Source organism: Zosterops lateralis, assembly GCF_965231275.1.
Source record: "Zosterops lateralis genome assembly, chromosome: 8".
Lineage (NCBI taxonomy): Eukaryota > Metazoa > Chordata > Aves > Passeriformes > Zosteropidae > Zosterops > Zosterops lateralis.
The window spans coordinates 31,224,329-31,236,928 of NC_139768.1; the positions used below are offsets into that span (position 1 = coordinate 31,224,329).

The following is a 12,600-nucleotide window of genomic DNA, read 5'->3' on the forward strand; positions in this document are numbered from 1 at the left end:
GGGGCACTCACCTTGTTGTCTGCATGAGGAGCAAAGTCACTTTGTACCCCACCCTCCCTCCTGACATCAGGATCCTCTGGGATTAAGATCCTTTGAGATGCTCTGCTGGGAGAGGCTGCTCATCTCTGACAGTTCCCAGAGGAAAATTAGTTCATAAAACCACTTTGTCTGATCAGAGAAAGCGTGTTAGAAAAAGAACATTGACCTCAAGGGCATCTGGACAGTCTCAAAACCATCTATAATAATCAGATTGATTTTCAGCCACTTGGCTTTTATTATCCTTAGGGTTATATTATTATATTTCTTACATTTTTTAGCAGAGTGAAGTTGCAGGAAAATGGACAAATAAAGTGGATAAACAACCCCAACTTGTGTTTTCTTGCTGCCCCATTTTGTGGAATATTGTTTTGATTTTACTTGTGAAAAAAGCCCAAAACCCGATAGCTTTGAAGATACTTCTGCTTGAAAATAACCACAAATAGCAGGCAAATATATTCATTGCAAGAACAATTCCATTTTCCCCCCATTTTTTCCTTTCTGCCTGGATGGTTAGACCAAGGAATTTTCCTTCTCTCCCTGTTACCTTTCAGAGAAGTGACAAAAACAGATTTTACTTTTATTTCCATTGTCTCAGTACTTGTGGAATCTTTTCAGGCCTTGGTTGAGGAGAGTTAAGTTTAAATGTCTGTGTATTTTGTGCCTTTCAGCCTGAAAATGTCTCATTTTTCCTTCTCCTTTCACAGGTATTTTATTGTGCTCCCTGAGAGTTTCTCACTTGAGAAATCTGTCCTTTAAAACAGTTAAATGTGGTAAATAATAACTGTCACTAGAAAGATCATTAACAGTAAACCTAGTAAAGTACTTAATTCCATCTTTTTTATGTTACTATATTTTTGCTGCCCAGCTTTCCATTTTTCCACTGCTGTGACTCAGATACTGAAATGAGTTCCATGTTGATGGGTGGAGTTTGAAGCAGTGGTGCAACAAAATTTCATCCCAGTAATTTAAATCTACTGTTTTTCTTTGGGCATCTCTCCTTTTTATATTCAGGATGCAGGGAATAAGGAATACTGAGCAGGAAACTGAGAGAGCTGGGAAGAGACAGAAGGTGGCAAAAAGTATTATTCACCTAAATCCTGGCCTATAAGGAGATTTTTTGTATTTTGTCTTTACAGGAAAACTTCTGGACAGGACTTAAATGTAATTTATGGAACCAAGGAATGGTTTGGGTTTGAAAGGACCTCAAAGTCCATCTTCTTCCACCCAGTGCCATGGGCAGGGACACCTCCCACTGTCCCAGGCTGCTCCAAGCCCCAATGTCCAGCCTGGCCTTGGACACTGCCAAGGATCCAGGGGCAGCCACAGCTGCTCTGGGCACCCTGTGCCAGGGCCTGCCCACCCTCCTAGGGAACAATTCCTGCCCAGTATCCCACTCAGCCCTGCCCTCTGGCACTGAGAATCCATTCCCTATGTCCTGGCAGTCCATCCTTTGTACAGAGTCTCTCTCCATCTTTCCTGTAGCTACTTCAGATCCTGGAAGGTCACAATTACATCATCCTGAAGCTTTTCTTCCCCAGGCTGAACAATCCCAGTTTTGCTTTTCTTACATCCATAATTTGAGATTCAAATTATCTACATATCCTAATTTCTCCCTAATTTCCTGTTGCAGTGCCACAACTCACATTCAAGGGGTCCCTTCCAAGAGCAATTAAATAGTTCCCTGATTGAAAATGGAGAATATAATGCACAGGGGATCAGTGCCCTTTTCCCCACTGAAACAGTTTTGTCTGATTAGCACCAGTACAAATTAATTTTTAAGGCCCTGCCCCAGCTTAGCCTAAGTTCTTGATTTACAGCTCTTAAACCTGCATTGTGCTATAAAAGAGCAGGACAGTTTAATGAAAATTTCAGGATCATGGATCCAACCCCTGGCCTTGCCCAGCCACCCCATTTGTGCATCCCTGGAAGTGGTGTCCAAACACTCCCTGAGCACCCTTGGGACTGTGATCTGTTCAATGCCTGGCTGCTCCTGAATGTTTCCCTGCAATAACCCTCATAAAAACCCTCTCCAAACCCCACTTCATCTTTTATTTACATGTTTATTTACAACCTTTTGCCTTCTGCCCGTCAGGTAATTAATCGCCTTCTCGAAAGCAAACCTGATTAGCAGAGGGAGAAAACAAAACCAGGCTGTGTTTGCACTGCTCAGCCAATGTCCCAGCAGACTCAAGGAAAAATAATGGATTGAGGCTTGATGAAATGTCTGAAGGAGATAATGAAAAAGTATTTTAACCTACTCAGAGATCATTGTGTGTGGTTGGCTCAAGTTTGGGAATATCTCCAGAACAATCCTGGAATTTTTCCATCACACTGAATCTGGTGAAAGCTGCTGGGAATGTTGGACATTCTGGATTTTATCTGTCCAGGGCCAGGTGACCACAAATGTTGCTGTGGGGAGGTTCCAAATCAAACATTGAAGCCCAGTTTCTTCCAGTAATGAAGTCTGAGCAGGGTTTATATCATTACCAAGCTTAAGGCCATCCTTATAAACCTCCTTTTCCTCCCAACAAAACCACTCCTAAACCTCCTTTTCTTCCCAAGAAAACCACTCCTAAGTCTCTCCTTCTTCCCAAGATTATCATGCCTAAATCTCCTTTTCCTTCCAAAAAATCACTCTCGAACCTTTTCCTCCCAAGAAAACCATTCCTACACTTCCTTTTCCTCCCAAGGAAACCATTCTTAAATCTCCTTTTCCTCCCAAGAAAGCCACTTCTTGCTGCAGCAGAATCCACACCTATTTTGCCAAACCTTCAGTACATTAAATGTTGATGCAATGGAGCTGACCCTGGTGGATGAAAATTTCTTAGGAGAGTAAATGAAACCTTGTTTTGTTCTTCTCTCTTTACATTTTAGCCCCTGTTTCTTAAATCTTGTTAACTATTGAGCTCTATCGGGCTGGGACAGCTGGAGATGGGATTTCTGGAATCATATAATATGGCAGCAGTTAAACTTTAATTCTATTTAATCCCAGGTTTGATTCCTGGTTTTGCCCCCAAAATGTTTTTCAAATCACTTATCTTTCCAAGCATTCTGTATTTTTAGGTTTAATTAACCTTAATCTCTGTGCTTGTGTAGTCAATTAATTTTCCTTTTTCATGTCGTCACAGTAAAAACTGGCCTGGTTCCAAATCCTGTCATTAAATCCTCAGGACCCTGTATTTTGCATAAAGGCTTTATTTATCTTTTTTTTGTGTGTATGTGTTGCTTTTGAAGTTCAACAGACAAAGTTTTTACAGCACTGTCATTTTGGTGGATAAGTATTCTCTGCAAGGTTAATTAGCACACCCAGTTATGTATAGAAGTTATAGAATGAGTGATTAAATTGCAGTTGTCATAGGGTAATTTCTTCAGAATTCCAAAAGAAAATAGAGAACAAAGTAGATATAAAAAAAACCCCATATAAATGTTAATTTGAGGTTTGGTTTGTTTTTTTTTTTAATTTTTAAGAGATGACCTCTGTTCCATGAATTTTGGGGCATTTCAAAAATTTATCCTTGAAATAGTCTTATGTTCACTATACAATGTGTCCCAAAATGGTATAGGGGATAGATCAAGATTTGTTTTTAAAGCTATTGTGGGCGTAATTCTTGGTTTGAAGACTATTTATGACTTTCTAAATGAAATTTTGTATTTCACTGAGCCTCTGTGCATAAAGGATCAAGATTATCTTAGGAATCAATTCGATCCCTGAGTTTTTCCCTGAAAGTGTCCAATGTCAGGTTGGATGGGCTTCTGAACAGTCTGATACAGTGGATGGTGTCCTTGCCCATGGAACTGGATGAGCTTTAAGGTCCCTTCCAACCCAAACTTTTCCAGGATTCTATAATTCACATCCTCCCCTTGGTGCTTAATGTTGTGTGCAAATGGGATTAACTCAGACAGTGCTACTTTGGGGTTTATTCTTGTTTTAATGGCAAGTTTTGGTTCCTGCTCTTCCAAGAGTTTAGCTGTCCTTGGGCAAAGGTGTCTTGATAATCCCAGGTGGTGTTCAGCAGTTGTAGGTGGTGTTTTGGCAGTTGTGGCTGGTGGTTTGGTAGTTTTAGGTGTTCCTTTGGCAGTTGTAGGTGGTGGCTTGGAACTTCTAGGCGTTTCTTTGGCAGTTCTGGGCGGCGGTTTGGCAGTTTTGAGTGTTCCTTTGGCAGTTGCACGTGGTGGTTTGGCAGTTTTGGATGGTAGTTTGGCACTTTTGGGTGTTTCTTTGGCAGTTTTGGGTGGTGGTTTGGCAGTTTTGGGTGTTTCTGACAGTTGTAGGTGGTGGTTTGGCAGTTTTAGGGTGTTTCTTTGGCAGTTGTAGGTGGCGGTTTGACAGTTGCAGGTAATCTGGCAGTTTTGGGTGTTTCTTTGGCAGTTTTGGGTGTTTCTTTGGCAGTTTTGGGTGCTGGTTTCACAGCCAGGGGAGGTGCTGTGGGAGGCTGTGAGCTGCTGAAGTTGATGTGATGCTGCATTGATCAGTAAGTGATTTTTCTTGTAGCATGGCAGGGCCATCAGGGAGTTCCTGTCCCTGACTCAGGGTGTCACAAGGTGACAAGAGGGACCCAGAGGCTGAGGCTGCTGTTCAGCTGGCCTTGCCTCAGGGGAGTGGCTGTTGGTCTTGTCATTGGCCTCGCAGTCGGTTCTGAGGTTTTCCATCACCAATGACACCCAGTGCTCCCATCCCTGCTACCCCAGGGCAGGAGTGTTTGTGTCAGCAAAGCCAAGGCAGACACCTCTGAAGAAGCTATGTCTCTTCTTTTTCATACTCACATCAAGATCCCTACCGGGATCCCTCCTGAGGCTGGGATGACTTTGGACATGCCAGGAAAGCTCTGCTGTCACCCCTGCTGGTGCCCTTTCCCATTCCCCATGTCCCACTGCTCACCTGGAGCTGGGAGCAGCAGAGGACCCCATGGTGCCGTCATTCCCTGTAAGTTCCACGGCCAGCTGTTGGCAGCTGGATTCACAGCTGGATACTGTGGCCTCCTGGCTGTTTCAGTGCTGCTCAGACCACTTTGTCATTCCTTGTGCTGTTTGATGGAATGTTGTCCTACAGAGTGAAAAGTCAGTGGAGGAACCTATGTACCAGCAAAACAACCCCTAAAGGAGGAAGAGACAACAAGGTCAGATTAGACACAACTTGGAGCCACCTGGGATTGTGAGAGGTGTCCCTGCCCATGGCAGGGGCTGGAATGGGATGAGCTTTAAGGTCCCTTCCAACCTAAAGCACTCTGGGATTTTCTTCCATGATTCACTAAAAGCACATATAATCCCTGGACTCTAATTCCTAACCAAGTGTGTGTTTGATTTAGCCTGGCTCACTACAGAAATGGGATAAACCCACTGTCTTTCCCAGGGGGAAGAAAAGAACCCCCTCATTTCATTATGCTCGGCATTAGAATTTGGGTCTAATACCAGGATTTAGATTTTTCTCCTGGGATTTAAGGACAATGTGGCACTTGGAAACATGGGTTAGTGGTGGTCTTGGCAGTGCTGGGTTAACAGCTGGACCCAACCATCTTAGAGGGCTTTTCCAACCTGAATGATTCCACGATTCCAAATGTGTATCCATATGGGAATGGCTGCCATTTCCCTTCCACTTGGCTGCCATATTAACACAAACATTGCTCTCCAGCTCTGCACGAGGCGGGCTTGGAATGCCAGGCCTGGACATGAGGTTTCCTGGCACTACCAGGACTGTCACCAGGAAAAGTGAAGAGAGGGATGGGAAATAAATAAATACAATCCTCTCATTACTGTTGCTACACAAAAAATGTCTTCCTATCCGTTTTGCTTTTATAGAAACTTTTATCTATTCCAGCACACAGAAAATAAACTCAGTCTAAATTAGATTTCTTAATTTGTATCTTAAAACAAGTGGCTTGAAGTATTTAGCAAGCAGGTTTTTCCTGCTTCATTATGTTTTTACACCTTAATTTCAGCTGTATCTTTGTTGTGAACTGCTTAGAAATTCCCACCTATGTTCCAGATGTCCAAGTTCCCCTCTCCTCCTCCTGAATCCCTTTCCCAGAGCCTGTGGAAGTGGCCCCATGGTGCTGACCCTGTGGTTTTCCCTTGCAGCTGACGGCTGTGGATGCAGATGAGGGAGCCAATGGCCAGATAGTGTACGAAATCCTGGCTGGGGCCCAGGGGGACTTCACCATCAACGAGCACACGGGCATGATCACCATCGCTCCAGGAGTGGTGCTGGCCGTGGGCCGCTCCTACGCCCTCACCGTCAGGGCCTCTGACAGTGCCCCCCCTGCACAGAGAAGGTAATTAGTGCATTTTTTAATGCATTAGTGTGTGGGCTTGAGAGGTTTTTAGCCTGCTAGCAGCTGCTAACCTTTTCTCAAGGAGAAAATTCTCAAGAAAGCTTTTTCTCAAAGCAATCTTGGTAGACAGCTATCCTTTCTCAAAACAATCTTTGTCCAGCTGGTGTTTGCTGTTTCTCTGGTTTAACCAATGGGATTAGAGATCTGTCGTTCCTATTCACCAACCATGTTAAGTCTGTATCGGAACACCTTATAAAAGGTAGTAAGAATTTAGACAATAAAGCTTTATTTTTCTATGCTCTTTGCCTTCTGAAATATTTGGAGTCTTTCGTGTCCTACAGTGACATTAATGCATTAAATTAATGGCAATTAATGCATTAATACTAATGTCAGATGCATTACTCCAGCAGCTCAGCAGCTGCCACACCCCATGTCTGTAATCCATGCTGGGATAGGATTCCATGCCTCCTTTCTGAAAAGGGGCACACTAGAATTCTTTCCCTTTGTGGTCCCTAATGATATTTCCCTTACAGCACTGTTTTTTTCTGATTTCATTTGCTTGCCATGGTCTGTTATTTAAAGGCTCCTGTCGCAGTGAGGGTGGCTGTGACATGTCTTTTAGGTTCCCTGATATTCAGGGCAAATGCAGTGCTGGAGAAGGAGTGGGTGCCATGGTGTGTCCAAAAAAGAAAACTCATTTTAATAGGAAAATAAAAGAGGGGCAGTGCCCAGAAACCACGCACTGTAGGGAGAAAACACCAAAGACCAGAAATGAGGGAGCAGTGGCAATATAAAAGCTTGGGGGTAGAGGGTTCTAGAAACACAACCAAATATGGAATAGGCGTAACCAACAGGGGAGCAGAACTTGGGGTCATTAACATAATAACAGCAAAGTCACCTGGGAGGAGACCTCTCACACCTTGAGTTAAACCAAGTCTTCCCTAGGGCTTGAAGCCAAGATCTGGCTTGCCATGGGTGAGATCTTGTTGGCCCTGTGCCTCTGCCAGGCTGATGCCCACAAGTTCCCAGTTGTGCTGTCACTGTGCGTGTCCATTCATTCATTGAGGTGGAGGAGTGGAAAGAAGAAAGTAAGCGAGAAGGGAGATGCTTTTTGCTCAGAAAATGCAAAAAGGATATCCGACAGAGTGGGGTTGCAGAGCTGGAGACCCTCTCCAGGTGTAGGGTGTGCAGTTTCCTCACTAAGACCAAAATTCTGAAGGTCGGATTTCTGTTGTACCCCAGCTGAAAAAGAAGAGCAGACTGCAGATTTAGGATTTAGGCAGGGAAGGGAACATCATCATCTATAAGATTCCTTTTAACCCAAACCATTCTATGATCTGTATGTTCAAAACCAGCAAAGGTAGTATCAATCCCTGCTTACCTGTTTCTGTGGAGTTTGTGTTCTAAACGTGGCAGTTGTGCCAAAATGTCATTTTGTGAAGGTGTGGAGGGAGCAAAAAAATGTCTCTCGTTCTGGGCCTGGTATTGATGATGTGACAACCTCCTTGACCAAACAGCATGACCAGGAGGAACAGGAGGTTCCAGCATTTAAAACTCCTACAACTGTAAAGTGAAAACCTCTTCTGCAAATGGGAAATGTAAGAAGGGAAGAAAATACAAGGATTTCAGTAACTGGATTTTCCTCAGGACATGCTGTTTCCATCATGTTTTCAAGAACACGGCTCATGCTGTGTAATTTTATAATTACTGTCCATTCAACTTGCTAAGTTGCTCATAAAATTAACATCTGGTAGCTGTCCCCTGGTTGAATTTCACTCTCTTTTTCCTCCTGCTTGCTTTTTTGATAAACCCTCTCAAGCTGGTAGTAGGCTGCTGATAGTGCTGAGGAGGAAATTGATGACAATTATCCATTTATTTTGTGTAGTACTTCAGGGTGAAGGTCAAAAATCAGTGATTCCCCTTCAGAGAGTCTGAGATCCCCACGGTGTGGCCCCACACTACAGCTCTGATTGCCATCAGCTCCTTTTGTGCTGGAGAAATCTTTGTGTTGCCTAAACATATGTATTTCTGAGGATGGATGTCAGGACCCTGTGGTCCTTCCTCTGAAAATGTCTTCAAGGCAAGTAAGAAATGGAAATCTCTGCTAGGATAACCAAAGTCACTGGAAAGTGGCTGGATTTCAGTCTCCCCCATGCTTATGCACAAAGCAAAAGCAGCCACTGAACCTGGCTCAGGAACTGGAGCTCTGCAGCCTATGTGAACACAAATTTAAATTGAAATTTGGAATTCTGTGTAGGTTTGTTGGGTTTGTTTTTTTTTTTTGCATGGAATGCTGTTTAAAAATGTTGGTGGGTGGGTGTGCCCCAGCTGAGATTTGGGGGTTGAGTATTATTAATTATAATTATTTATGTAAGTTATTGAGATATGATGGAATACTTAAGGTTGGGAAAGACCTCCAAGATTGTCGATTTCAACCTTGTCAACTAAATCACAGCAAGTGCCACATCCAGTTGTTCCTTGAGACATTCCAGGATTGGAGATTCACCCCTTTCCTGCACAGCCCACTCCTATATTGAAGCATAACAATTTCTATTTTTGGAAAAAAAACCCTGATAACGTTTGTAAAATCAACCAATTTCAGGTCAGACTAAGTTTTTGACAATCCCTCAGATTCCTGGACATGGGATTCTTATCACTTGGTGATACAGGGTTCTGCTGGATCAAGTCAAGATAAGTTGGTCCACATGGATGAGAATCCATTCGTCATTGGTTTTATAATTGCCCAGAGCAGCTGTGGCTGCCCCTGGATCCCTGGAAGTGTCCAAGGCCAGGTTGGACTTTGGGGCTTGGAGCAGCTTGGGATAGTGGAAGGTGTCCCTGCCCATGGCAGGGATGGGAATGGATGAGTTTAAGATCCTTTCCAACCCAAACCATTCCATGATTCCATATGGAGATAATTTAAGCAGAGATGGCATTGCAGGTGACTTTCCATCAGCTGGTAGAGCACGAAAGCTGCTTTTCCATCCTGGAGTGATTTTGGGAGCTCTCCATGGTTCTCAAATGCTGTCCTGTGTATTCACCTGCAAACCCCAGCTGCAGTGCTTGGCTCAGCTCCATCTCCTTCCCCCTCCCATGGCAAAGGAGAATTTGCCAGCTCTTTAACTGGGCTATAACCCACACAAAAGACATGGGGGGAAAATGCAAGGTGTTAATAAAAAATTGATTGGAATTGTAAAAAAAGCCATTTAATGTTAAAGTGCTCTTAGTTTGCCGACCATTACTGCTTTACTTCTGTGATTTTGCCTTAAATGTTTGAAGCAAATCTGCTTACTATTCCTAGAATCCCAGAATGGTTTGGGCTGGGAACGAGACCTTAAAGCCCATCCAGTCCCAGGGCAGGGACACCTTCCACTATCCCAGGCTGCTCCAAGCCCCAAAGTCCAGCCTGGCCTTGGACACTTCAGGGATCCAGGGGCAGCCACAGCTGCGCTGGGCACCCTGTGCCAGGGCCTGCCCACCCTCCCAGGGAACAATTCCTTCCCAATATCTCATCCAGCCCTGCCCTCTGGCACTGAGAATCCTGTCACTGTGTGTGTGGATTTGCCCTGAGGGGCAGAGTCCCTTCCCTGGGGTTGTGATTTGTCCTTCTGTGCCGCTTTCTTTTCCTGAAGCACGGCCAGGGACTGTGTGACAGTCCCCAACATGTTGCTTCCAGCCCTGTAATTGCTGCAGTGACCTAGACCTGCAAAACCTGCTGGGAAAGGGCAGTGGGGAACACTGACAGCACAGTGGTTACTGCTCAGTCACAATTTTGGGCATCTAATTAAAAATACTAATCATGAAAATGCGTTGTTTTCATATTAAATGAGTTCTCTCAGTTAATACAGCAGCTGTTTCAACAATAAATGTCTGGTAATTTTGGGTAGGACCCTCTAAAAAACCTCTGGAGTTTGCCAGCCTTGCAAGAAGCAGCTCTTTGGGTTGATGATCTTCTCTCTCCCTCTTCCTGTTTCACCTCCAAAAAACTGGGACATATCCCTTTGGTTTCTTTCCTGCAGCCCTAAAACCTGAGATTTGTCACCTTTGTCCAAGGATTCATGAGGGAAAGACTACACCTGCAGCACAGCACTTGCTCTTCTCGGGGGTTTGTTCTGGGATGGGGATGCTGTGCTGACATCCAGGAGGGAAGGCAGGTGGGATAATGGAACAGAGAAGCAAGAGGAAGATCTCTTTAAATCAGATTTTTAATCTCCCATCTCCGGAGCAGCCCCTGGCTCCCTTCCTCAAGTTGAGCCTGTTGCATACTTGTTTCTCAAGTAGGTTTACAGGATGGTCTATGCAAGGTCTTCAGTGCCAGTGTCCCAAAGAACCTCCAGTATTCCACCTGGAATGCTGTTTTCAGTCTGTTTGAGGCAGAGGTTCAGTGCAGCTGAAGGGTTTGCTGGGGATTTTCAGCCTCCTGCTTTGCCACCGCTCAGGAATGGGGTTTATTGCTCTGAAACAGGGATTATTGACCCACAGCATGGCAGCAGCCTCACAGAGTTCTGTGCACCTCTTCTCCCAGCATTATCCTCTCTGCCAGCATTCCCTGCTCCCTCTTTTCCAAGGGAAGGAAGCAAACTGACTGCCAGCAGGTGTGCTCCAGGGGTGGCTGTTGTGTGTGGCAGGAGCAGTTCCCAGCTTGGGATTTGTGCTGCTCCCGCAGAGGATGCAGCGGGTTGGAAGCTGTTTGTTTGTGAAGTGTGCACTGGTATCTCAATGCTCTGTTTTTGAAAGAACACCACTTTGGGCTGCTCCGGGGGAAATTATTGAGCTTTTCTTCCTGTTCATGTGGCAGCTTGCTTTCCCTTTGATCCAGGAGGAAAAACATGTCCTGAAGCTTTTAGAGGAGCAAAGGGAGGCTGTTAGAGCTCAAGAGCACACAGCACGTAAAGCAGTTGTTGTGGGTTGCCTTGCGGATTTATTGATTCTGACTGGTTTTGACTGGTTTTGACTGGTTTTTCTACCCCCTTGCACTGCAGGAGCTCCATCACCACTGTTTACATCGAGGTGCTGCCTCCCAACAACCAGAGCCCCCCACGCTTCCCGCAGCTGATGTACAGCCTGGAGGTCAGCGAGGCCATGAGGATCGGTGCTGTCCTGCTAAACCTGAAGGTACAGAGGCTTCCCTGCCACTCCCTGAGGGTGCTGAGACCTTCCCCACCTCCCTGCCCTCTGTGTTCATGCCATACACAAGCCAGCCCTTGCATCCAGGGGGAAAAGGGGCCGTTCAAGGGGATTAAAAATTATTTCATTTTGATCAACAGCCACTTTTACATGGACTATAGAGAAAGAGGGTTCACGTGGCTATTACTGTTATTTCTGATTTAAGTATTGTAAAAGAAGCTACAGGCTGCATATGGAACTGCCCAGAGCAGCTGTGGCTGCCCCTGGATCCCTGGAATTGTCCAAGGCCAGGCTGGATGGGACTTGGAGCAGCCTGGGATAGTGGAAGGTGTCCCTGCCAATGGACAAGTTTATCTTCAAAGTCCCTTCCAATCCAAACCATGCTGGAATTCTGTGATAATTATATTAGAAAAAAAATTCTATGAGTGGCTGGAAACTCAAAAGGCCTGTGATTTGTTGTGTTAAACTCTCTCTATATTTGCCAGCAGATCAGAGGAGCTTCAGCACCTCATTCATGAGGAATTTCAGCAAGATTTTGGCAATTTGCCTTCCCTAGCCTGTCATTTTTGAAAAATGCCTGGAGATATTTCTACCCTTCGGTGTGTGTAACAACAGGCTGAGAGGGAGCAGAGATCCCAGTGCTGCCAGGCCCAGGATTGGTGGGACCTTGTGCACTGGGATTAGGGATCATGCAGCAGCAGCTTCTGGCCAGGTCCAGGAGCAGGAGCATCCCTCATCCTCATGCATCAGGAGCAGACATCCCCTTTTTGCACTAATGGTTAAAAAAATCAGTTCTCTCCTCATTTATTTACTGTTCCTTATTTATTGCACTGTGTTCTGCCCAAAAACCAACTGTGCAAAATAGGGAGATAAATGGCACTTCTTAACTGAGGGGTTTTGTGGGTTTTTTGAGGGATCAGGAACTTACTTATTGCTGTGTTTAGCAGTTGTGAAATAAAGGAGCTCTAATTAACTCACCGAAGCAAGTGGATGGGAAAACTCCTGCTAAAATGGTTTCCTACTGAAAGACTGGGATTATTTTGGCTGGTTAAGATGAGAGAGTCACCTGTGCTGAGGGAGGATGACTAATTTAGCTCAGTGCTGCCAATAACTCCTGGCACATCTGTGGTGCCTGCAGGGAGGGAGAGAGGAGTGGAAGGACCAG

The 12,600-nt window shown here is 44.9% G+C and overlaps 1 protein-coding gene across 4 annotated transcripts in view; it reads left to right on the forward strand.

Moving 5' to 3' along the window:
* The window catches only part of PCDH15 (protocadherin related 15), a gene marked incomplete at both ends in the record, with an annotated part of 270,634 nt that overhangs the window by 131,312 nt on the left and 126,722 nt on the right, over window positions 1-12,600 (forward strand). For all 4 annotated transcript variants that reach the window (XM_083865850.1, XM_083865852.1, XM_083865853.1 and 1 more), the window contains 2 exons: window positions 6,115-6,308; window positions 11,291-11,423. In XM_083865850.1, coding sequence (XP_083721976.1) covers window positions 6,115-6,308; window positions 11,291-11,423 — 327 coding nt within the window. The remainder of the gene's footprint in view (window positions 1-6,114; window positions 6,309-11,290; window positions 11,424-12,600) is intronic.